Raw genomic sequence first — 27,277 nt, forward strand, 5'->3', positions numbered from 1 at the left:
TTATTCATTCAGAACCAATTAATGACAATCCAATGATAATACCATTATTCATTCAGAACCAATTAATGACAATCCACTGATAATACCATTATTCATTCAGAACCAATTAATGACAACCCAATGATAATGCCATTATTCTATCAGAACCAGTTAATGACAACCCAATGATAATGCCATTATTCATTCAGAATCAATTAATTACAACCCAATGATAATGCCATTATTTATTCAGAACCAATTAATGACAACCCAATGATAATACCATTATTCATTCAGAACCAATTAATGACAAACCAATGATAATTCCATTATTCATTCAGAACCAATTAATTACAACCCAATGATAATGCCATTATTCATTCAGAACAAATTAATGACAACCCAATGATAAAGCCATTATTCATTCAGAACCAATTAATGACAACCCAATGATTCATTTAAGAGGAGTAGTGACAACAAGATTTCCAACACGACCACTATGGTGCCATGACGGAGGATTGATGAACACCATTTTCATTCTGAATCAGTTACATATTGCTATAATAATGTTTCGGACAAAATCCTGTGTCAGTAAGATAATCTGTTTAGGAGAGGTAGCCATAAAAAGATTTTCAGGATGACTATCAAGACAGCCATGTTAGTGGTTAGATCAACTATATGATGTTAAAAAGAAATGTTGTCTTTATAATATGGCCACCATATCAATCATACTGAATGTCCACTGGGCACCATTTTCATTTGGATCAACTAGACATCATTAGGGAGCACTCTGCAGATGTACTTCTGAGACAGTGACAGGTGTAAGGTGAAATTGTTTGCATTTCACCATAAACAGTGGAGAGATTTTGGCATACCTCTATGCTACTTTCATTAACTGTAGTTGAAATTTCTTTTCATATTGTATTTGTGGAAATTATACACATAGCTCACAAAGCTTTTTCATTTACAACCAATCAGACATCATGAAAAGTCTTTGAGACAAAATCCCATGTCGATACAACCATCCATTCAGGTAGAGTAACAATAACAAAATTTTCAAGCAGAACACTCTGGCAGCCAAACTAATGTCATAATGGCATCAGTCTCATTTAGGACCAACTAGACTCTATCATTAAAAAGTTTTGTGGCTTACTCCAAGTTGCTTGAAAGGAGTAGATATAACAAATTTGTGCAAAATGCACGATTTTGTGCTAGGCAGTCACAGAATGTGTTCATTATGCAAAAAAGTAGCACATATGCAACAGTGAACAAGTGATCAAATCTTCACTGGATTAATCATCAAACAAAATTTGAACAGTCTCAATTACTTACACTGTCCATATTTAGTAAATGCCTTCTGTACCCCACCCAACCACAACTCTTAATTCTGGAACACCCCATTATATTATTCAAATTTTGTACTACAAATATACAAGTATATATAACCTTTAATATTACTCAAATTCTCTATTAAAATAGACAAGTACATACACCCCTCAAAATTACTCAAATTTTCTATTAAAAATAAACAAGTATATATGCCCTTTAAAATTATTCAAATTCTTTATTAAAAATATACAAATTAAATGTACAACTTAAATTGCTCAAATTCTTTATTATAAACATACAAATTAAATGTACAACTTAAAAATTACTCAAATGCTTTATTACAAATATACAAATTAAATGTACAACTTAAAATTACTCAAATTCTTTATAAAAAATATACAAATATATACAGACTATCTTTGATTCAAGAATATTACTATCTCTGTATGACTTACTTTTCTTGTCATCTTTTTTCTTGTCAACCATGGGAGTGATGCCATACTTCTTATGCATCTTGTTGACGGCATTCACTTGCTCTTTTGGAGGTTTTGGGGGTGCCTTGATTTTGACCTTCTTGGACCCATCAGGTCTGATTCCCTGAGTAATCCCCTCCATCTCAGCTACTGTCTGCAAAGGATATCAAGAACAGAAAGTATAATTTTCAACACAAAATTTGTCTAGAATAATGTGCTAAACTTTTCAAAAATAAGTCAATGTCATGTGTCGAGTAATTAATAAAGACACCTTAGTAACTGTATATACCTAAGAAACACACATTTCTGAAAGCACACTGCTACGATGCACAGAATTTCCAAAGGGAGGTAATATATACCTATTTTTGTTTACAACAAAGATGTTGGTCATTTAAAAACAAGTTTAATTCCATATGCATGTTAACAAAACAAGTATTATAAGTAAACATTACAGACTGACATCCATGTCAATGATCTGTAATGTCTGACTTTGACCCCAAGTCCTCAAAATCTACAGCTCAACATATGTTGGATACTAAAGAAAAATACTCCTTATTCTGTGTAACACTGAAAATTTATTTTGAAAAAAAGATGCACTTTTTACATTACAAACATCAATAATTTACAAATTTATACAACTCTATAAATATTATTTAATAATTTTTTTTCAAATCCAGTGAACTTCTGTAGTTTTAACTTTCTTGGTTTTACAGAAATTACATTTATGTCTGTACTTAAATTTGTGGATTAAGGAAATAGATCGTAATGCTTCCTTAGAAAATTCATCATTCAACAAGTCTTTTAAATTCATGTAGCAACTAAAATCCATGATAATCATTATTCCACTAATAAAAATTAATTTAAGCTATATAAACAAAAATACACACACATAACTAAAGAGTGGATACTAAAGAAAAATACTAAATTAGTCTTCACTAACAAATCAAACCAAATTAATGTGAATGTGTTGATGTGCCTCTGGTCTCAAACATGCTAATGTGTCAGTGGACTAGACTGTGGCAATATGCTAAGAGTCTTTTGATGTATTGCAATAATATAATCCAAAAATGTTCTTGGCTGAATTCAGTATAATTCCAAATTAATATACTAGTCCAAGAATATTATTGATGAGCACTTCCTGTGAATAATAATGTGAATAAATAAATCCACCCAAATGAAAAACTGAATGCATAATTAAGACTAATTTTACTTCAAGATGTTATGGGATGAATGAATAACTTCTTAAGATAACAAAATTATATAAAAAAGACAAAATAACAGAGCCTGGATGTAGGTCAGCCTCCTCTCTAAAACATTCAAAGTTGTCAAAATGTTTAGGAATTCCAAATGAAAATCTTATGTCCTAGACCTAGAACCAAACAAACATGTTTACCTCCATTCACAATGATCTGAATATTTAATCCAAACTTATAGAGAAATGTTAGCTATACATTACGTTTGTTACAAAATAAATGTCCATGGTCAGGTTAGGACCAAATACGAATGTTTGTAACGTATAATCATTAAGAAAAGCCAACAAATAATACAAATTAAATATACATAACAGTGCATAAAAGGCAGATAAAAATTCAGGGGAGTTATATGTATCACTTGAACTTCTTCACAGGAAGCACTAAAAACAATGTCTAAATATAGATGATCATTACAAATGCCTTATGACAAGGACTTACTTTTCCATGCTATTGATGACACGTGCTCAATATGGATTTAGCATTAAACGTGTAGTCTTTGTTCTTAAGCATAATCACACAATGAGAAATTAGCCTGCACAAAGTTAATATGTCACAATAATTTTTGTGAGAGGAAAAGGCTAATATCGTGTGTCATGTATGGATTCATGGGCACCTCTACAGTCATATGTTAAATAAGAGAATTTGGAGCTTTCTTAAGAGTCTATCTCAAAAAGTCATGGAAAAAGGTCATTTTACTCACAGCGCAAGATTCAAACACAATTTCAATGATTTTATCCCTCAGTGCTCGTAGCTGTTTGAGTGCATATTCCCCTTGCTCTTTCTGCATGGCTTTAAATGCATCCAGGGTCAAGGTTGAGGACTTGTCAAGTTTAACGAGGGAGATAGCACTGTCCCCAGTTCCTATACCACTGGAGCTACTGGAGGCAGCTTCACACATGCTCCTGACATGAATCAAGCACCCCTGGAGTACTTCATTTGCCACAAATAGTGTCTGGTACAAAACAACCCTGGAGAACATGAAGACGGCATGTAAGAAAACAGAAAAATTCCCCTAAAATACAAAATTAAAGAATTAAAAATAACCTAAAGTGGTTCATAAATTCCTTAAATCATAAAAGTTCTATCAATTTTAAGTAATCCAGATATATTCCAAAGGTATTCCAGTTGATAAGTTTTATGTCTCTATGTACTAACACCACAGAAGAATCACTAATGTTTTTAAATCCAAATGTCCTTTAATTAAATTCACAATAAATCCAATAAAAATAAAAATAGAAAATGTCTGTCAATGTTTCACAGTAAATTAGTACAACTACTAATATATCCAAGTTTCTTTGACTAAATGTTACAGTACTGAAGTTCCAATGAATGATATTAAATAAAATAAATAAATACACTCAATGTATCTGCTCCAAGACCATTAGAATATCAAGAATTAATGATTACACATATTAAGTCATTTATATAGAAAGATAATACACAGTAGCAATACAATCTAATGCTGTGATTTAAAAAAATGAATCATTGTTATTTCGAAGTACTGACTACAGTAAACAAAATCAGCTGTTCCAATTCTAGTCAATCAGGAACTAGATCAGTCTGACCTTTTGACAGTATGAATGTCATTACTGCATCATATGATGTTTAACTGTTCCAGAGCAGCAACCTTGGAATTTATGGATGAAATAGTACTAAGTATTATACATCTTTACAGTCAACCCATCAATAGGATATTCACATTAAAAACATCATTAACTAAATGACCCTTACTAAAATAATTATTTTAAAAATAAAAGACATACTATAGATATACAGAACACTTGCAGAACACAAATCATGTAACTGGGAACCTGTATTAGGCCAACACTCTAAATTTATGATTTTTGTCATCCGTTTGCTTTTGAAAATCATGAGACTATTAAGATTATTTATAGTTTTGTTGCATGAAGACTTTCAACAAATAAGAAGTTGGAGCCTGAGGATTCAAAGTCTTTCCAATGTTTGTAGATCATGAACACTCATATGAATCTATTTTTCATAGCTCATGAATACTCATGCATGAATCTATTGTTCATAGCTCATGAACACTCAGCAATTAATCTAATATTCATACCTCATGAACACCCATTTAATAATTTAATGTTTATAGCTCATGCACACTCATGTGAAAATCTGTTGTTCAGGGGTTCATGGATAATGAACTCTCATGATTAATCAACTGTTCACATTTTATGAACAGTCATGTATTAATCTAATGTTCATACCTCATGGACACCCATTTAATAATTTAATGTTCATAGCTCATGAACACTCATGTGTAAATCAGTTGTTCAGGGGTTCATGGATAATGAACTCTCATGATTAATTGACTTCACATCTTATGAACAGTCATGTATTAATCTAATGTTCATACCTCATGAACACTCATGTACCATCCATCCCTATATGACACATTTACATTTCCTAAGTTTAATGTCTGAAAACTTCCCTATTATAAGATTTATCCCAAGCGTAAGAAGTACATTTAAATAAATGATCCAATATAGTTAAATATTTATATGCAAGTTCTCTAAAAGTCTAAAGTTCTCAATGACAACCTGAACCCAAAAGAAACTCAGATTGAAGCAATTTGAATCAACCCATGAGGCATGTACAATTTTGTGATTTTGGAAGTATATCCAGACAAAGGGAGTTTATAAGTTAAAATATGATACATTTTGACTTAATTTATTCTCGTGATTTGACCTACAAAACACTAAATCACAAAACTTTCCCCATTGCTAAAAATACTCTATACGTTATAAATATCACAAATAGCTTACTGGCTCTTGTTGCTTTTCATCAGTCGAATGTTCTTTTTCCACATTTTGAAAGTCTTCCATTTTCTGTGAAGAGAAATGTTTGTATATTATTTGATTGTTAACAAAAAGCAAACAAAGCATTACTATTCATAATATACACTTGATAATAGGTAAATAGAATTTGTTTTAATACACATAGATTTATTAATTATTACCTCCAATTAATTTAACAATTGAAAAAATTTATTACTGTTTTTGTTACAACCTGGAAAATTAATATTCAGAACACCATAAATAAAAGCTAGATTGAGCTTACAAAGGTTTATGCTTATACACAATGTATTCAATTAAATTAATGTGAGATCTATCTTTTGACTGGATGACCTGACATGACATGTGATGTATTTATATATCGTGAAGTTATGACATCATTGGCTTTTTATATGACATCATTTATATTCATAGTGTTATACATCTAAAATTACATTTTTTTACTTTGCAAAATAAATTAAACATGGTTCATACAGCAAAAGAAATTCAACAACATTTCAAGGACTTCCAAAAGTTTTAAAGGAGTTTTTCTTATGGGCATTCTCCATATCTCACCTTATCAATGAATAAATATGCACAAAAGTAGAACAAAAACACTTACCTAACTAGCATGATAGTACAGAAGAGGGACATTATTTCATCTGGTATAACACATACCAGGTATCCCATTTTACTGATTTATTTAATCATGAGTTTTAAAAAATAGCAAATAACAAAATTTCTGAAAATATTTCATTCAGTTTGTAACATTTTATACTCCCTCAGATAAAGTCAAGGAGTTTTGGAAAAATGTTCAACAAATTTAAGAACTTTTCATAACTAAAACCAACTTTTGAGAATTCAAGGAGTTTTCAAGGCAACCACAAAAATTCAATGATTTCTCAAGGTTATATAACATGTTATGTTACAATTTTAAAATATTAATGGTAATGCTGTAATAAAAATATTATAGACCTTTCTTTTGGTAATATGAAGTATTAATATCCAGTAAACCACATATTGACTTCAGCTGCACATTGGCCAATATGTGTTTTGTTTCATATTTACCTCAACAAAGGTCAATAACTGCATAGTATAAAACATGTTTGTAACATTATATCACATTTTTTTGTATAACTGACATATAAATAAAATAAACATGACCATTCACTAAGTCAAATTCAACATGAGGTGGAAATGTATACCTGAACTTCACAAATACTGGTAATTTGTTGATAAAGTAAAAAAGTCGTCTCTCCCAGAGCCACCAGAGCACAGGTGTATTTGAGGAATCTTGTTTCCCATTTTCAAGTATTACACACTGCAAGTACCAAAAATGGAAAAGAAACTTTACTAATCCCATGACTCCTTTATTTGTCTTTTGATATATGGTGGTTAAATTATCATATACCATTATGTGTCAAAATATTATTACAGTATAACCTCATTTATATAGGTGTTCATCTGTATTACAGAAACTATGGATTCCTCCCATAGAGATCAAGACATATGAAGTTATTAAATAACAAATATACACCAAACAACAGAAAGTGCAATCAGGGAATCCATCAGGATCACCGGGGGGGGGGCCATAATTATATGAAGTCAATTTATATGGAGAAAAAATATTATCAATGGTCTAAGAAAATTATAATTTGTACTGCACTGTCTCCCATTATATATATATATATATATATATATATATATATATATATATATATATATATATAAGAGATCCTGAAATTCTAACAGTTATTACCATACATTCTTCCCTAAAAAATAATATGGCAGGCATATATTTGTTATTTTAATATAAAAAGATTCAACAGATATCTTAAAAATTGTAACAAAAAAAAAAGCATTCATACATCTAATTACTAAATGAAAATGTGTCATTTTGGGATTGGGATTTGCTGCTGCTTTAGTGTTAGTATTATCCTTCCCAATATACTGGTTTCCTCTCAATGTAATTAGTAATGAAACTCATTTAATGACTGATAAGTAATTGTGCTGCATAAGCAATTCTGAAATTCTTGGAGTCTATTGTCCCTAGTCTTGGAGTATATTGTCCCTAGTCTTGGAGTCTAATGTCCTTTGCCAAGATGTGTATGTTTTCTCTGAGTCTAAACATGTTGTGATAGATCATACTTTCCTCCATGTGCTAGATAAATTAGTGCTGCCTCAGGCTGATAGAGTAAATTTGTTTTCCTGAAATATGGCATTTCTGGCATAAATACTGCCTAAGACCATGCTGATATGCTAAAGCCAGTTCATTTTGTAAACATTTAGAGCTATCAGCAGTAGGTACTTGGCTAAAGTCCAACTCAGCACAATTTTCTCTGTAAGGCTTTAAACAGAGGGACTTGTACTGGGAAAACAATCTTAGAAGAAGATGGACAACTAGTGACCACAAGTCATCTAAATGATTAAAATAAGGCATCTTGAATGACCAGTCAATGCAAGCAACATCACATGCAAAAATATGAAGTTCCTGAGCAAGACCACAACTCAGTCCAAATAGAAGTAGATGGGGCATAACACATGTAAGACACATCTAAGTTGTTGAAACAATGTTCGCATCAAATAACATCGCAATATGATGAATTGTTCTTGAGCTATGCTGATTCCAAACAACATTCCCTGTAGAGATGTGAACTTGGTTGTCAAGGTAAATAACTGTCCAAAATTTGGAAGACAAGAGGGGATAAAAGCCATCAAAGGTACAGCTAGATGATGAATGGGTCATGAACTATACTAATTACAATCAACATTCCAAGTTTCCACGTCAGAACAAGAATTTGCTTGATAAGTGGCACAATTCTATCCAATATGCAGCAAATGAGACTAAACCCATACAAGGCATGTTTAAGCCAATGATGAAACCAATGTTCATAACATATTACATGAGAATAAACTGAATAATTCTTGAGTTATGCTGGTTACAAGTAACACACCATGTAAAGATTAATAGAATCTGTATTGGAGTTTGGACTGAGACAAAGAAATCCCAGTCAAGAGGTTATATTATTTGTCTCCCCACAAGGCTGACAAATAATGTAATCCTGTGACTGGGATTCCTTGTCTTGGTACAAATGCAGACATAGATTATTCTTCTCACCCAATTTTTTTCCAATTAAACTAAAATAATCCTGCACTTTTGACAGACTGAAAACTCAGTAGTTATCAGGTACTGTTGTTGCTTCTCACTCTATATAAAGGTTTTGTATTCTTTTCTGAAAATCTTAATTATCATATAAAGTAGAATCTAGCTATATATGCCATTCTTAGAAGAAGAAAAAAAAAAAGAATAAAAAGTCATAATTGTTAGGTGTTGGAAGTATTGCACAACAGGCATCCAGAACTATGTGCTATTCTTCTTCAAAGTACAGTACTGCTTATTTATATGAATATATTAATGAATGCAATGGGGATGACCTGTCAACCCTAAGTAAACAAGTCCTGCACATGAGAAAATATAAACATAAAATCATTTGATATTATTACTGTATTATCACATTTAATTGACTGATATCAGATGAAAATAATAAGAAATTAACATATTTTAATTGGACAACTTGTAACTTTCGTCAGTTCTAATTTGGAAAAAGTTCTACAGTAGGCAACAATACGATACATTACTGGGTACAGACTACCATACAGTTAGTTCTGAGTGTGTAGTGACAGAGGACGTTTCTAATTAGTATTCTTGAAAATTAATATTTTCTTTCCTGGAAATATGGCAAGTGTTCCTATCACTAGTGCAGTGATATGCTACATGGAAATCTTCTTGTGGAATAGCATGTGGATTGATGAATGAACCACTCTGACATGTGGATTGATGAATGAACCACTCTGACATGTGGATTGATGAATGAACCACTCTGACTGGTAAGTGGAGGAAAGTTTTTGATTCAACTGGGCTATTTGGGGGAGTCTGACAAAGTCTGAAGAATTCAGGTCAGACAACAGATTTCAAGTTGTTGACATCTTTACAGTAGCTCTTGAGAGAGTTTAGATTTTTCATTTTTGTAGTCATTAAGTGTATAGTCTCTGTAGTCCCATTAAGTGTCTAGTCTGTGTAATCCATTAAGTGTATAGTCTGTGTAGTCCATTAAGTGTATAGTCTGTGTAGTCCATTAGGTGTATAGTCTGTGTAGTCCATTAAGTGTATAGTCTGTGTAGTCCATTAAGTGTATAGTCTATGTAGTCCATTAAGTGTATACTCTGTGTAGTCCATTAAGTGTATAGTCTGTGTAGTCCATTAAGAGTATAGTCTATGTAGTCCATTAGGGGTATAGTCTATGTAGTCCATTAGGTGTGTAGTCTATGTAGTCCATTAAGTTTATAGTCTATGTAGTCCATTAAGTGTATAGTCTGTGTAGTCCATTAAGTTTATCGTCTATGTAGTCCATTAAGTGTATAGTCTGTGTAGTCCATTAGGTGTATAGTCTATGTAGTCCATTAAGTGTATAGTCTGTGTAGTCCATTAAGTGTATAGTCTGTGTAGTCCATTAAGTGTATAGTCTATGTAGTCCATTAAGTTAATAGTCTATGTAGTCCATTAAGTTTATAGTCTATGTAGTCCATTAAGTGTATAGTCTGTGTAGTCCATTAAGTGTATAGTCTATGTAGTCCATTAAGTTTATAGTCTATGTAGTCCATTAAGTGTATAGTCTGTGTAGTCCATTAGGTGTATAGTCTGTGTAGTCCATTAAGTGTATAGTCTATGTAGTCCATTAAGTGTATAGTCTGTGTAGTCCATTAAGTTAATAGTCTGTGTGCAAGGATCAGCATTTTCCGTCATAGTTTGTTCCACACAGGATCACGAACTTTATCCTATCTGTAGCTCAGTAACTTTTCAGGTCAGCATCATTAAATAAAGCTAAAAGTATATAATTCATTTCACATGAAGTATTTAAAACTAGTTAGGTACTTTTGGCTACATTTAATGACACTGGCCTGAAAATTTACATAGTTAATTCTACAGATATGATAAAATTTACCATGCAGTGTAGAATGAACTAGTTTCTAACACAATACAAAAAAGCTCTACATCATGTGCATGTGTGTGTCTGTCTCTCTCAAAATGTTTTGCATGATGTATTCTCAAGATGGAGGTGCCTTAAGTTGCTATATGGGTTTTATGTGTTATATATTTGCTGCTGTTGTTTTTGTTATTTTTTAATTTTAGAACAAGTACATCATGCATAGCAGAAGAAAACAGGAGTTTTTTTTTCGAAAGGAGTTCCTTGCCCATGGACACCTTGACTGAGGCAACCTGTCTGAGACAACCAGTCTGAGACAACCAGTCTGAGATAAGAAAAGTAAGGTTGGCAAAACAGCTAGATTTCTCCGTCGCATGGGTGAGAAATGAAATTTATTGTCAAGCACCTTGATTTTATCCAAAACGGAGTTGTTGAGACAAAACTAGTCACTTTCATTCAGACCTCTCTTTAAAATCTGCTATACTGGAGAGTCTACTGCATTCACAAAATCAAGCAAGGAATAGGGTCATCATTACATGAGATCTAAATATAAAGCATGTAGCTTTCCAAGTGTAAACATAACACCAGTGTGACCTCTGAACATTGTTCTGATTGGCTGGATTAGAAGCAGAAATGTACTATATGGAATAAGAATAGAACATTGATCTTGTTTCTTTTTCTATACTGCATTTCTTAGTATATTGTAAGTAATTATATTATGAATTGTGCTTCATTTACTTTGTGAACATGGCTGTAAATCAGTAGCATAAACAGTGAACAACTTATACTGAGATGCATCAATTCTTCCTCTCTTCAAAGTTTCCCATACCAGTTTGTTCTTTTGCAATATTTTGAATTCAGACTTTTGAGAATATATGTTTACAATACACAGTATAGTAATATACAATAATGTCTTTCCCAAGTATCAGTACAGCAGTACAACATTCAATTGTTATGTATCATACAAATATGGTTTAAATATTGACAGACATAGGTCACTGTTATTAATTTAAATTTGCATCCATTGTCCAATTTTGATCACAGTTGTCAAAATAGGATTTATCCAGCCTGTCAATATGCTATATTATTAACCAGAAAGCAATTCTAAGGATAGATACATTTTATGAACTAAAAAGATGTTTAATGCACCTTGCTTTACCAACAGAACCTCATCTTATATTTAACACTATTTTTGTCAATGGTGAGCAGTACAAGCCAGCCAGTACTAACCTTTGTCACATATGATGCGCTGATGGTATAGTAAATGGTTTCTGCTCGTGCCTCATTTGGAGAGACAACCTGAAGGTCATAAGGGTCATAAAGTGCTCGCATATTTTTCCGGTTTCTCAATAGGCAATACATAAATTCTCCAGTATCTGGCAGCAAAGTGCCTAAAGCCTGTAAAACATGAAAGAAACATGATGACATTTATGACTTACTCATCAGTATATTTTTGTACAAAAAATATTTTCAATAACTTACATGCTTACTCATAAAACATTACACATTATTTGTTAATAATTCAAAACTAAAGCTATCAGTGAGGTGCAAATCACAAAGGGCCATGCACACAATTTGTTTGCAGGGATTTAAACAGATGAATTTGTGTCGGGAACTCTAATTAGCAGAATGGACATTCAGGAGACATAACACCACTAAATGATGACATGAAATACTGTAACTCCAACTCACTCAAGGTATCATCAAAATAAAGGTGCATTTGGATGAAATTTAACATTCTTTAGTAAAATTATGCTGCAGTAACCAGAGTTGGGAGGTAAAAAAAAAACTAGTAGCCATAACTCTTGAAAATTATTATGTGGCATGCCAGAAATGAAACTTATCCAAGGTCTCATGAAAATGAAGTTTCATGCCAGATTTAGTTGAAAGTCAAACATTTTTGTGTAAGTTAATGATGCAGAAACAAAGTCAGGAGATCTGACAATCACGGACACCAAAGGCAACAGTATGAGCAAACAAAGAATCTTAACTTTTTTAAATGTGGTGGAATGTTGGAAATCAAATACATTCAACGTCTCATCAATACAGAGAAGTATCTCAGATATGATTGGAACTCGAAAATCCTTGGAGGCAGCAGAAATAAAAATTATAAAGATAATTATGGGTCATAACTCATCTAAATGTTGATATGGACAGATAGAAATTAAAATGTTTTAAGGTCTCATCCGTATAAAGCTATATACCAAATTTTATTAAAAACTCATAATTCCCAGTAATGTTATCCCACAATTCCCAGTAATGTTATCTTGTGGAAACCAAACTGTTGACAGACAGCTGGACAGGAACTTGATTACCATAGGGCTCCACAGACATTACTGAGTGGGACCCTAATTATGGTGGCCAGAGTTGCAGCAATTTTCTCTTTCCTTTTGAAAAGAAGGGAATTTAACTGGAATATATTCATATAGATAACATTTCTCTCCAAATATTTGTTAAACGGGTTTGATGAAAAATTGTCTTTACTGTACTGTGAAGGATTACCTCTGGATCGCACACTTCTGTCAGGGCATGGTATTAGCAGTAATGTTACAATGTAAATAAACTTTCACAGTGGTTGGCAGCTGTCCTTTCCATTGCAGCAGAAGCATAATGATACCTTGAATAAGTTGGAGTTACAGTTATCACAGCTAATCATTAACATAAGTTGCTGTAAAATATGGACTAAATATATGAATCAATACTAGGCAGTGGTGGAATATGTGGGAGGTTGGGAAAGGGATAAGTTCCTCAGGGCTGTTCCAGTACAACATATACGGGACCCAGGGAAGGTAGTTTTACTATGGGTTACTCACCCATAGATGCAATTTAGAATTTTCTTGTCATTTTAATATGAACTACCTTGGCATCTATTTTAAAAAAACTGCCTTCCCTGGGTACCAGCTCCTCAGGACTGTGTACTTATAATTCAGATAATCCACCTCCTCTTCAGTGATTTTCTACATTCCTGCCTTACACCCAAGGGCATGACTGGGACTTCCCTTTCACAGCCTACACCTTTATTATGGTAAAATTGCTGAATATATGAATTGTATCGCAGTATGAAAGGGATCTGGGTGGGGACAAGAAATGAGTTAAGTTAGGAGAAGAGAACTTTGAGTTTATAATTCAGATTAACCATCCCCACTACAGACTTCTTTCCAATGCAACCTTACAACCAAGGGTATTACAAGGAATTTCCATTTGCAGGTCTAGAACCATATTATTGGCAAATGACATGGTGAATGAATTGATAGGATGTGGGTAGGACATGAGTCTTGGAGAGAGATGAGGACTGTTTACCAATCATTTTGATTACTTACCTCTTCTTCAGCCATCCTTTCCATTGCCGCCTTACAGCCAGGGGCATGGCGATGTATTTCCGTTTGCCAGCCCAGGGCTTCTCTAAACCTCTTCAGGTGATATAGGGCATCATCATTTTCTGGGACTAATGAAAATTAAATAAATTTCAAATATAAGGAAATCATGTAACACAAGTATTTTAATTAATCATACTTTTTTCATAGTCCTGATACTTACAAGGCTCACACATCCAGTCACCAATGTCACCAAAAAGCAATCTCTTCTTTAGATTTTGGGGATTCATCTTTTGTTAGGTTTATGATGGATAATATCAGGATTAATGTATTTCACACTATGAGTGATTTATAAGAAACAGCCACTGTCTCCTGTTGAATTTTGTTTCAGCACACCAGGAAAGCCAAGATGTTAACAGTGTCTTCGTAACAAATCAACACCTACCACTTTTCTGAATGAACCAATAACAATCAGCCTATGAATTTTGCATTGTTTTCAGATCATAAACTAATGTGTATCAGTATAAAACAGTATAAACATGTATAATTTAGTAACTTCTGGTGCCCTTATATATGAACTGAGCTAAGATATTGCAGCCAAACATTCAAATATGAAAGCTAGAAAGTGAGTGAACTTGAAGGTTTGTCAACCCCCAAACCAAGCACTATACATTTGAGAGTGTGGATACTAAAGTGATGCATTAATGTATCCAATATTTCACATGAAATGCAGCTGAAGGAGCTGATCTGCCTTCAGTAACTATTAGTCTCCCATTTTCAGGAATGGTTATCAATTTATGGAAGCTACAGTCTAATGCTTTTAACAATGTTATGCAGCAGTTTTATTTTATTCATAATAGAAATTTCTGATATCTTCATAAAGTGTGATGATTGTTTTTCAGATTCAAGATAGAAAGTTACTGTTATATTCATAAAGTGTGATGCCTGTTTTTGTATTTTAATGCTATTTAACTTGCTGAGTTATAAATGGCATTATTTAAAATGTTTGGTCTCATAAAAAAAAAACTGAGTTCCAGCTCACTTCTCCCTATTTTCCGAATCACACTGTCCTATTTCAACCTAAGGGAGTAGCCATTTAGCCCAAACTTCTGTGTCCAGCATGACCCCTTGATAAATGTCAAACTTCACTTGAATTTTTCACTCTTAACTGTAGTTAGTATATATGACTGGAAGAGGAAAATTCACTTACTGCCAGGCACTCCCAACCATTATGAGAAAATACATTAGACAGTTTGATTTTTCAAACTCTGATTTCAGTGATGCTACTGATACAAGAAATGCAGCAATAAGCAAATGTCAAAAATGTGCCCCAAAAAGTGGAAATAATAAACTTCTTTCTATTCCAAGTTGATTCCAGGAGAGAGATTTGGCTCCAAGAATGTGGTGATGAATTGGCAACACTGCTGGCTATATTAGTGCGAGTCATGTCTCAGATTATAATAGACACAAATCAAATCATACAACGGAGTGATCCATTGGCATTGTCATAAAACATTTATAATTAAACTGTCAAATACAAAATTCATTTTATATGTTACTGCAAACAAGTATATCACTGACAATTCAAATTAAAATAACCACACTAATCACATATGTAGAAAAATAACTATGTATGAATAGTGAAAAGTTCTAACTAATGAATTAATTGTTTCAAATCAATGAAAAGGGTTACATTAAAAAAGTATACATACATAAATTCCATCAGTACATTATCTATACCAGGGGTGCACATCCCCTGGCCCATGGGCCAGATTGGCCGCAAACATGTTATGTCCAGCCCTCGGTGCAAATTAAAACAACATAGAAATCTGGCCCATGAACAGTAATTATATTAAAGAAATTAGTGTTTGCGACCCTTCAGCGGTCTTAAAAAATGCAATCTGGCCCTTGGCCAAAAAAGGCTGTGCACCCCTGATCTATACCAAAGAAATTCTCTCAAATGCTGTATACATCCATTATAGTAAAGTTATGGGTAACCTGTTTGTCCCATGTAAAATTCTTTATATTAATTGACTTTAAACATTTAACACAAAGAATCAACATTAATTGACAGTAAAGAATGGGGAAAAAGAGGGCAAATGGTTAATATCAACAGATATATGAAAACATGATGTGCCTAAGAAAAACACAAGTATGAATAATACACTTTACACTATTTCCATGGGTTTCAATCTCCAGTTATGCAATCTGCACACTGGCTGGTTTTTAAACAAAAAGAATTTCCCAAGTTTTCATCACTATTTTATTGCTAAAATAACTTTCAATTCCCTTAATTTTGTTGTATTATTGAAAGGTGTAATTTGGTGTATTATTGATGGGTGTAAGCATGTGTGTTATTGATGGGTGTAATTTATTTTGTGTATTAATGATGGTGTAATTTGGTGTATTATTAATGGGTGTGATTTGATATAAAATGTATGGGTGTAATTTGCTGTATTATTGATGGGTGTAGTTTTGGTGTATTACTGATGGCATAATTTGGTATATTATTAATGGGTGTGATTTGGTATATAATTTATGGGTGTAATTTGGTGCATTATTGATGGGTGTAGTTTTGTTGTATAATTGATTTCACAATTTGGTATATTATTAATGGGTGTGATTTGGTATACAATTTATGGGTGTAATTTGGTGTATTATTGGTGTATTATTGATGGGTGTAATTTGAGTTTTAGAGCATACAGCTTGATCTTACTTTAGATGTGCATAATTCATAACACTGTTAGGTCCCATTTTTACTTCTTGGACTTCAGATGTAATTTGGAAAAAAACCTAGCCGATAACTTTTTTGTTGATATTAATTTGTTGCAATTACTAAAATGAGTATTGTTTACTCTGGCAAAAATTAATTTTCCCTGTTTTAATAACTGCAAAAGTTAGTATACTTTGATCAAGTTCTAGCTCATGGGAGCAGCCATTTTAATCAGCTGTCTTCCTTAGGCAGTGCATTGTTTCCCTAATATCATAAATAAAGAAATTGTAGTAACAGTTTACAGTAGTAAGGTAGCACAGAGGTATGTTAACAGTCTCTCACATATGCTTATTGCAAATGCACAGAACATCACCTTATACCTGTTCTGCTTTCAGAAATACATAGTAACCAAAGAGCAGAACTTTGTTCAAAACTCCTCCATCTAGGCACTAGTAGGGCACAATTAACTTAGGAAACTATTGAACAATTAGTCTCAATGATGACTTTTAGTCAAAGTATGCAGTGCTGAACTAATCTTACTGCACTGAAACCATTATTTTTTATTATACTTACCATGACCTTAACATTTGACCTTTAGACCCTCATATCAATAAGTTTCTTTCTTACCCTAAGTACAAGCCATACACAGTGTTTGGACAAGGAATTTGCTCTAGAACTATGTCATTTAGCAACACTTTACAGTGACCATGACCTTTCAGCTTTCAATCCCAGATTCAATAGGCTTCAATGGACATAACAACGGATACAATGACTGCTATATAACATCTCTAATGTTTGGGGTACAAAGCTAGCATATAAAATGGTAGACAGGAAAGATATGCTCATAAAGTCTCAACCTGTTAGTCCAACCTTCATTTATCATGCAGCGACAAGAGCAATGTAAATAAATTAGATCTAAATGCTTGATGTTCTTCAGATTTCTTACAAAAGGTATACAAAAATGATTCACAAATGGAAATTTTAAAGTGACATCATGACTGGCTAATTGACAGGTCATTCAGACATGACCTCCAATGTGACATTGTGATTGGCTAATTGAAAGGTTATTCAGACATTACCTCCAATGTACACTGTGATTGGCTAATTGAAAGGTTATTCAGACATGACCTCCAATGCAACTCTTCTAAATACTTCAGCAGAGATCATCAAAACATTAGGAGCTGATACTTATCACAAGTCAAATGTGGAGATGATGTTGTGAATTTCCAAAAAATCGCAATAACCTACTACACTCAGGAAGAGTGGACATTCTCAACAGGTATGGTTTGATTAAGATTTGACAGAATAAACTGTGAAGGAATCTAATTGAATATGTAAAACAATATTAAAGGACAGATAATGAGAAACTGATAAAATAAAAGATAAAAAATAAAAGCACGAACATGCATACATGTAATTACTCAGAATTGATAAATAAAACAAGCACTGTTTTATGATATATGCACTGATTATACTGATTATACAAATATAATTTCTTTACCCATGACCTCACTTTCCTCTGCAGCAACTTAAAAAAAAGGTATTCAAAGCATTCATTAAGGATCTTAATATTATGGATTTATAGTGAATGATTGCCGACACTGTCAAAATATCCTCATAAATCAAATCAATTGTAGCTGGTTTGGTGCATGCATCTTTTGACGTCTGTTGCAACTGGCATTAAATATGCTAAGTGAATACAGGTTTTTCCCAAGTAAACTATAAATGTTTGGTATATGATCTTTGGTATATAATGCATTTGGTATCATGTAGATTTCTGGTATGTAATGTATTTGGTGTCATGAACATTTTTGGTATACATGTATAATGTATTTGGTGTCATGTAGATTTTTGCTATATAATGTATTTGGTGTAATGGAGATTTTTGATATATAATGTATTTAGTGTCATGGCGATTTTTTCTACATTATGTATGTGGTGTCATGGACATTTCTGGTCTATAATATATTTAGTGTTGTCGAGATTATTGGTCTATAATGTATTTGGCGTCATGGAGATTTTTGGTATATAATGTATTTGGTGTCACAGAGACTTCTGGTCTATAATGTATTTGGTGTCAATGAGATTTTTAGTATATAATGTATTTTGTGTCATGGAGACTTTTGGTATATAATGTATTTGGTGTCATGGAGATTTTGGGTATATAATGTATTTGGTGCCATGGAGATTTTTGGTATATTTTGTATTTGGTGTCATGGAGATTTTTGGTCTATAATGTATTTGGTGTCATGGAGATTTTTGGTATATTATGTATTTGGTGTCATGGAGATTTTTGGTCTATAATGTATTTGGTGTTATGGATATGTTTGGTATCTAATATATGTATCTGGTAATAGATCATGTAAAAGTAATGATCATACACTGTTATACACAAACTTTAATTGGAACACTATGTAAAAACTTTGAAAGTTCATATTCAAACTCTTACAACTGAGACTCAAATCTGCTGTCACATTATTTGACAGAAGATCTGGGTCTGTGCAGTTTGCAGTTGGATTCAACTTATAAGCAAGTATACATGGTACTTCATTTACCTGCAAGATACCATAAATCTTTTATACAAAATCTGCCACTTTATCTACATGTGCACTAGCCAAATTTTATCATTAATTTATATACTGAAATTCTTTGACTTTAATTAACAATTCACAAAATATAAATGTTTATTAATTAGGGTTAATCTCCTCCTAAAAAAACCTTCATTAAAAATGTAATTTCATACATATGTGAAATGAAATGAAAATTAAATTAAAAAATGATGTCAAAAGTAATATGAACACCATAATAAATTCCACTATGAAATTTACTTGAAGAAGTTCCTCCAGCAGGGTTGGTTTTCGTTAATTTTAGTTAAAGATGAAATAAAACTGAATTCTATAAATTTAGTCTAAAAAGAACTGATAAAAAAAAAACAGACAGACAGAAAGATAGACAACCTGTAACACTTAAAAACTATAACACACTAAGACAAGTAAGGCACGATTACCAAAACCAACATTTCCAGAAATGTATTGCTTGCACAAGCACTAACTTAAGCTGAGAAAGATCCACAACTATTAGATGGTCTGTTCTAACACTGTACCAATCATTTGAGCTATTTCTTTGCAATTATGGTGAGAATAAGCAAAATATTCCTTGTGAAAAATATATTTATATTTATTGTAAATGACACCAAGGAAAAGGATAATAGCCATTTCTAACAACCAGAACTTAAGCATCATCTAAGAGAATAGGCATATCTAGGCATGTTTTTCAATGAATGCTTATATTCCAAACTTTAAGGCAAACAATATTTTCAAGAAGTAATAATTTTCAATACATTTTAAACCAGCAATGCTTTAATATTTTGTTTATGGAACATTCTGGCACAGTACCTAAATGCAATGTGTTAATACTGTGTTTATGGAACATTCTGGCACAGTACCTAAATGCAATGTTTTAATATTGTGTTTATGGAACATTCTAGTACAGTACCTAAATGCAATGTTTTAATATTGTGTTTATGGAACATTCTGACACAGTACCTAAAGCCAATGTTTTAATATTGTGTTTATGTAACATTCCAGCACAGCACCTAAATGCAATGTTTTAATATTGTGTTTATGGAACATTCTGGCACAGTACCTAAATGCAATGTTTTAATACTGTGTTTATGGAACATTCTGGCACAGTACCTAAATGCAATGTTTTAATATTGTGTTTATGGAACATTCTGGTACAGTACCTAAATGCAGTGTTTTAATATTGTGTTTATGGAACATTCCAGCACAGTACCTAAATGCAATGAGTAATCTGAAAATGTATGACTTTAAACCTCCATCATATTCACGGCTGCCATAAATGATAATCCTTTGTTTCACTCTGACTATAAATTGCATCACTAAGGTAGGTGAATAACAACTTTAATGGTTTAGTTTTTGGTTCCTTTCCCTCCTTAGTAAATTTGGAAATGGTTCAAAGAATCACTTTTGTACAATATTCCAAAATGATGGATTAAGAAAGGAATTTAAGATAAAAAATATGGTTAGTCAGAACCAGCTATATGCATAAAAGCAGTAAAGGTGATAACAGAAAATATCATTAAGTGAGTGCCAATGTTCTAACAAATATCCCAAACTGAATTACTTACGATCATCATCATATATATTTTTCTTCTTGTACGACAGTACTAGCCCTGGATCTTGAATTCTTGATGCAGATTTCACCCTTACTGAAATCTTCTTTCGGGAAATATTCTCCTCTGTCATCTTTGGTGATGATACTGGTTGTGAGATTCCTGATAGGGGTCTTTCTGATGGGGGCCTCCCAGAGTGAGGTCTTTCTCTTTTCTCAATGATTGGAATCTCTCCAGAAACCCTCATGATGTCATCCTCTGTTATTGCAGTATCATCACGTGTTGTGATAGGTGGAGACTCATTGGTTTCACCTTCCAAAGCAGTAGTCGCTTTAGAGTTAATGAAGGTTACAGTTCGATCATCAGCAAGTTTTTCATCTCTAGGTGTCATACCCAGGTCATTGCCCACTGAAGAATGTTCAAAAATACTCTAAATTTCTATATTACTAGGACAGTGCAATTTGCAATTTCTAATTCTTGACATATTTTAAAGGAATGAATTTTAATACAAGTGCACACCTAATGTTTAATCCAAAAGATCGACTATGATATGTGAACATATGGCTTTATTAAACAAAGCATAAAATAAGAATTAATGTGTAGACCCTGGAAAGTATCTGCCCTCATCTCCTTAAAAATGGAGTTCTATTATACAATAAGGTGAGCTCTTGATTTATCACACAGTTGGTTCATTTTATATAGTGTTTGTGGTATAATATTTTTGACACGTCAACACATTATTATTACTTTCTGTGAACCTGATTAGTCCAAATAAAAACAAAATAAAATTCTCATTATTGATTTGTTGCAACCGTGGGGAATTTTCCTTCTGGAACCTTTGTTTTAACAATTACATTCAACAATATGGCAGCCATCTTTCCAACTAGTATCCCAATGGACACTGGGAAACACAGGTGACTAACACACAAAAGCACAGTAGTGGTAAGTGACTACCACAAAAAAGCACAGTAGTGGTTGGGTTATATGAGAAAATGTCCAGACTATCCTATATAGAATTTTCTGAACACCAAACTAAAACTAGAACATCAATACATGGCTCCTGCCATGCTGTATGGATCTTGCACCTCACTCCAAGAACAAGTGTGTTCTAATTGTCAACCTACTTGAGTAAATAAATACACCTAAGAAAAGAAGGTAACAAATGCTAGTCTTTCAACTGACAGAAAGTTATCCAACCATAGCTTTCTTCCAAATCAAATAATGTGAATACCTGGGTGCAAGAACATTAAATCTGGAATCACTATATATCTTCGATCTAGATTAAGTACAATTTCTGTATCCAATAATCATTCTGTAATATCCAACAACTGGAATGCTTCTTTGTTTGCTATAACCAATATACTAAATATAGCATCTGTGGTGAATGTCCACATTGGAACTGATACACTATTTGGCAGAAATATTGTTAACAGTTTCATTAAAATCCATGTATATTGAGTGTCAACTAATCCAACTGACATGAACTGTATGAACAATCTGACATCACGCATGAATTTCCATCAGAGATCCATTGTTAAAAAATGATATTGTCTGTGTCAAATGTTCTATTGATTTGGCATAACAGTTGCACTTTGAATTATAATTTGTAAAAAATAAAATCTACTGTTAAATGTTACTTGTTTTACAAATCAAACATTATTGATTCAACTTTCATCTTGGACTATCTCTTATTGCACAAGAATTAACTATGTGATAGGCACGTTGTCAAATGTGTAATGGTTTAATATTAAATTTATGTAACTCAATGAGTAATTTCCAGCTTTTCCTCACCAAGGCTCACAAAATCTGGAAATTATTCAAATTGTTTCACAAATTCAACAATAAACCATTACCCATTTTAAATCCTCCATATATCAAAATGTATAACCCCATGACTGAAACAAGTTGAATGACCCAAGAGCAGAAATGCTGAATAAAGTGAAGGAAATATAGGATACTGTTATATGTTCCTAATAGGATGCAGACTGGAACAAATAAAAACCCAAGAAATCAAGCTATAACCAAAACTGTATAATCCTTTTTTAACGTAATTGACCCAGTCAGGGGCAAAATCCAAGAGCAGTTGATGGTAAACATCTGCTGATGTCATAATAAAAATTTTCATTGAATTTGAAAAGGCTTTATTAAAATAATCATTATCAAAAAGTGTCCTACCTCTTGACCCTAATGGCCTCACCCAGGAATGTAACTCCAGGGCAATAATAATAGAGGGAAGAATGTTCCAACAATGAAGTGAATAATGTCAGGGGTTATTGAATTGTTTTTAAAAAGTTCACCAATAAAAGGTCACAATTCCTGATTCCATGGCCTCATATCAACACAAAAAGCAGGGAACTGCATAGAATAGGTAGAAAGCAGTATCTCGAGTCATATAATATTCCAAATTTGCAATAAATTGGACAAAAGTAAACTACAAGAGAAAATCTAAATGTACCCTGTATACTGACTCCATATGAACAACTTTTGGGATATGACCTAAGAGTAGTAAAATCATTAAGGTCAGTGTGCCAAGATGCTATATTCCAAACATAAAGTGAATTGGTTACGGAAATATCAGTGAAGAAATAAACATTAGCCAATATCTTTTACCAAATGTATCCCACTCATAATTCTTCAGCTTTATGGTGCACCCATGTGCAGAACCCTAGGACATGAGTGGTACTGAGAGAATGACATTATTGTTATGTATATCTATATTAACTGTCTTAATTTTATGATATAGCTACATAGCTTCAAGATAATAGGTTGTACTTTTAATTGGAGCAAACATGTTATGTGGCCTTTTGACCTTGGAAGCTGCAGAAGAAATCTTGTTGAAAAAGTTGATAGGATTTGAATTCAGCTCATATGTTCCTTCTAGAAAAAACCAGGTGATCTCATTTTGATTGGTTAGCTGCTAAAAGACTTGACCTTGTCAACAAATTTGAATGATCTATAAATGATTATTTAACCTTCATACTGGTTCTGATATAACTGCATCTTATATTTCTTATGTAAGGGATGTTTACCTGAGAATTAGTTATTCACACCTTAAACATCAGTCTTATTGGAGTCATTTAGTTGTGTTCAATTATTATTTGAGAGGATTTATTTATTTCAATTATTCATTGAAATTACAAGGAGCTCATAAACTTCAGAAGTACTTATTGTATTATTATATCACTGACACATTAAGACTGTTAGCATATCAAACTATTCCAAACTATTGGCACATCAGCACAATAGATTGGATTTAATTTGGAACACCACTGAACTCATTTGGAATACTTGATACTTCTGGACTTGTGATTGAACTCTTTTGGACTATTTAAGATTTCACTCACCATACTTTAAGTTATTTTAATTTTTCATTTTATATTCAAAGGAAATAAAATATTTGTTGAATTTGACAAAACTTGTTGGTTTTCACTCTTTTATATTACTTAGTTTAAGACCATAGAATCATAATACTATGGCCCACCCATGTGCAGAACTCAGGGCAAAAGTCATTATAAGAGAAGGAGACTGTGAAGATATTATGTTCCAAATATCACTTGTTACTTTGAGAAGGGAACTATGAGATGATATCATTTTCCAAATATGAAGTTGTACTGAGAGAAAGACACTGTGTGATGAAATTATGTTCCAAATATGAAATAGTACTGACAGAAGGGGTACTGACCCAAGTGAAGAACATAGGGACATAAGGGTTAATGAAAGATGGGCACAATATGATGATGTTCAATATGAAGTGAATCTGATAAAGGCTTATGGAAACATAATGGAAACATAAGTGATGAAAGAACAAGAGTGGTACTGAAAGATCAGGTGTAAGGGATGAAATTACATGTGTCCCATTATAAAAATTGTGACCTTAAGCAAGTGGAACACATCAGTAGAAGTGGTACTGACAGAGTGGGAGTATATGATGCTATATTTTAAACATGAAGTGCACTGCTACAGTAGTTATGGAAAATATAAGTGATTAAAATACTTTAGCTAAAATGTGACCCCAGCATAATTCTTGACTCCATGAGAGAATGAGGAGTATGTGACAATCTTATATTGCAAACATCAAGCTAGGTGGTTTCAAGGTTATGGTAAAATAAGTGATGAAAAATAACTTGAATCAAAATGTGACTCCAGTATATTCCTTGATCCCATGACCCCATCTAGGGGCTGGAGTGGTAATGATAGAATGGGAATAATGTATGATATTATCTTCCAAGTATGAATTGAATTGGCAAGTGCTACGGAGAAACAAGTGCTGGAAAGAATAAAAACTTTAACCAAACCTGTCCATAGACATTTTCATACATATATACACACACATAAAAAAGACCACCTTGTAAATGTTTGAAGTTCCCTGGGGCATTGGTACAAAGGAACATGGCACAAATAAATTTCATACAAAAATTATTTTCAGTATTATGAACAAATTCAAATGCCTGGCAAATTCATACAATGCCTGGCAAAATTATACAATACCTGGCAAATATATACTGTGCATGGCAAATTTATACTATCAACCTCTAACTTCTAACAATCCTATCAGCACAAACTTAACCTGGTTGTCTTCCAGTTTCAGTTTCTGTCGGCAATCCCATAAGCTCTGCCAGTTCAGGAAAAAGATCCATGTCTTCCACAGATTCTTCTGATTTCTCTGACACAACAGATTTAGGTGGTTCTGGTACTTTGGACTTGTGAAGCCTACATTTAAAATAAAGAAATGGAGGCAGGGATAACACAAACATAACACACTTACATGGTACCTCTACAGTTCATGGCTTGATTCCCACTTTCACATTCATGGGAAAATATTTTCCAGCTTGAAGCGGAGTTTACCCACATTATCCAATTCTCTCCACTTAAACTTTCCACTCTATTTCAACATCGAGCTAGAAAAGGTACTAACTGTAAGTTGTTACAACTTGTGAAATTATCCTGTTCAATCTTAGCAAATAAATATGAGCAAAGGGTCATTTGAAATTTGTTGTTTTACAATATAGTCAATAGGTATCAGTTTTGTTTTTCGTACCATAATGCTTGAGTCATTTCTTCTCAATGGCTGTCCTATTTTAGCCACATTACTGAGTGGTTAGCATGTGTTCAAATGATACCATGAGATAAGCCTGATTGGCCACAATGGTGTGTCCTTGGAAAAGGCAAAAAAAACCCCTACTTATTCTGCTGGGTCATAAAACACCAAACCTTTCCTTTTAAAATTTTACATAATTATCATTTAATACTTTTAAAGAAGGGTTGAAGTAGTCTCCAAGCCTTTGAAAGAAACAGTGTTAATGTTAAAATAAAGTTCTCATCCTGGACATAAGTTGCACCACCCTTCTGTTCCTTTTTGGCATAAATAATCCTTTACTGTGGTGCTAAACCACGCTGTCAATAAAATTTGGATGGAACTATCCCTGTACGTATCTTGATTCCATTTTCCCCCTCACTGCAATGTTTATTTAAATCTTTCTGGCATAGCATTTCTCAGTAGTGATCAAGGAACTCTTTTCTTTAATCAAACTGCTTTCATTTTTCATTCTAAACTGTGGCCGAGTGGTCTAAAGCGCTCTCCATTACAGATCATTGCCATCTTACCTCCGTCTGCATGGGTTCAAGTCTAGGATTCGGCCAATGTGGGTATGTGAGAAAGCTTGCCAGTAGCTTCTCTTGGGTCAGTGGTTCTTCCCTGGGTTTTCCCAGGTTCTTCCTCCACCATTAATACTGGCCGCCATGCAAAACCTAACATGTGCTGAAAAATGGCATTAAACTACACAACAACAACAACATCATTCTAAACTGAAAATGTCTAACAACTTTTTGCAACAATTTATTGGTAATTTGTACTTATCACACAAAATGCTCAGTATATACAAAGGATGTGAGCTTGTCATGTGATTGCCTTTGTTTTCAGTCAGGTATCCGCTTATGTACATTTCAAAATCTGTGAGAGGGAAGTTTAACATACCATTTTGCTATCATGCTGACTTGCTCTGAACAATACCATACTTCTTAGTGGTTAACTTTTGCAATCTTGATAATTATCAGTTGTAGCTACTAACTATCAAAGTGACAAAACATCTAATGAACGCACTGCAGTAAAGATAATACTTCTTGTGTGTACAGATTAAAATTACCTGGCTGGAAAAATGTCAATTTGCTGAGTTAAGAAAACAACAAATATTGGTAAGATTTTTATTTGAAAACAACCATTATGTGGCCAGTCAAGAGGGGTAAATTTGACAATTTTTTCACTAACATGCTAGCTGCAAGCCACATTAGAATGGTGGCCATCCTT

General features: G+C 32.9%; 1 protein-coding gene across 1 annotated transcript in view; it reads right to left on the bottom strand.

Moving 5' to 3' along the window:
- Positions 1-27,277, bottom strand: part of LOC149804702 (dynein axonemal heavy chain 6-like) — a 393,112-nt gene that overhangs the window by 354,613 nt on the left and 11,222 nt on the right. The window contains exons 4-11 of the mRNA XM_089933221.1: positions 25,541-25,683; positions 20,989-21,381; positions 14,132-14,256; positions 12,042-12,209; positions 7,032-7,147; positions 5,818-5,880; positions 3,735-4,002; positions 1,746-1,935 (exon numbers count right to left, since the gene is read on the bottom strand). Coding sequence (XP_089789347.1) covers positions 1,746-1,935; positions 3,735-4,002; positions 5,818-5,880; positions 7,032-7,147; positions 12,042-12,209; positions 14,132-14,256; positions 20,989-21,381; positions 25,541-25,683 — 1,466 coding nt within the window. The remainder of the gene's footprint in view (positions 1-1,745; positions 1,936-3,734; positions 4,003-5,817; positions 5,881-7,031; positions 7,148-12,041; positions 12,210-14,131; positions 14,257-20,988; positions 21,382-25,540; positions 25,684-27,277) is intronic.

The sequence above is a fragment of the Sinohyriopsis cumingii genome, chromosome 2 (genome assembly GCF_028554795.1).
Source record: "Sinohyriopsis cumingii isolate HCF-2022 chromosome 2, ASM2855479v2, whole genome shotgun sequence".
Classification (NCBI taxonomy): domain Eukaryota; kingdom Metazoa; phylum Mollusca; class Bivalvia; order Unionida; family Unionidae; genus Sinohyriopsis; species Sinohyriopsis cumingii.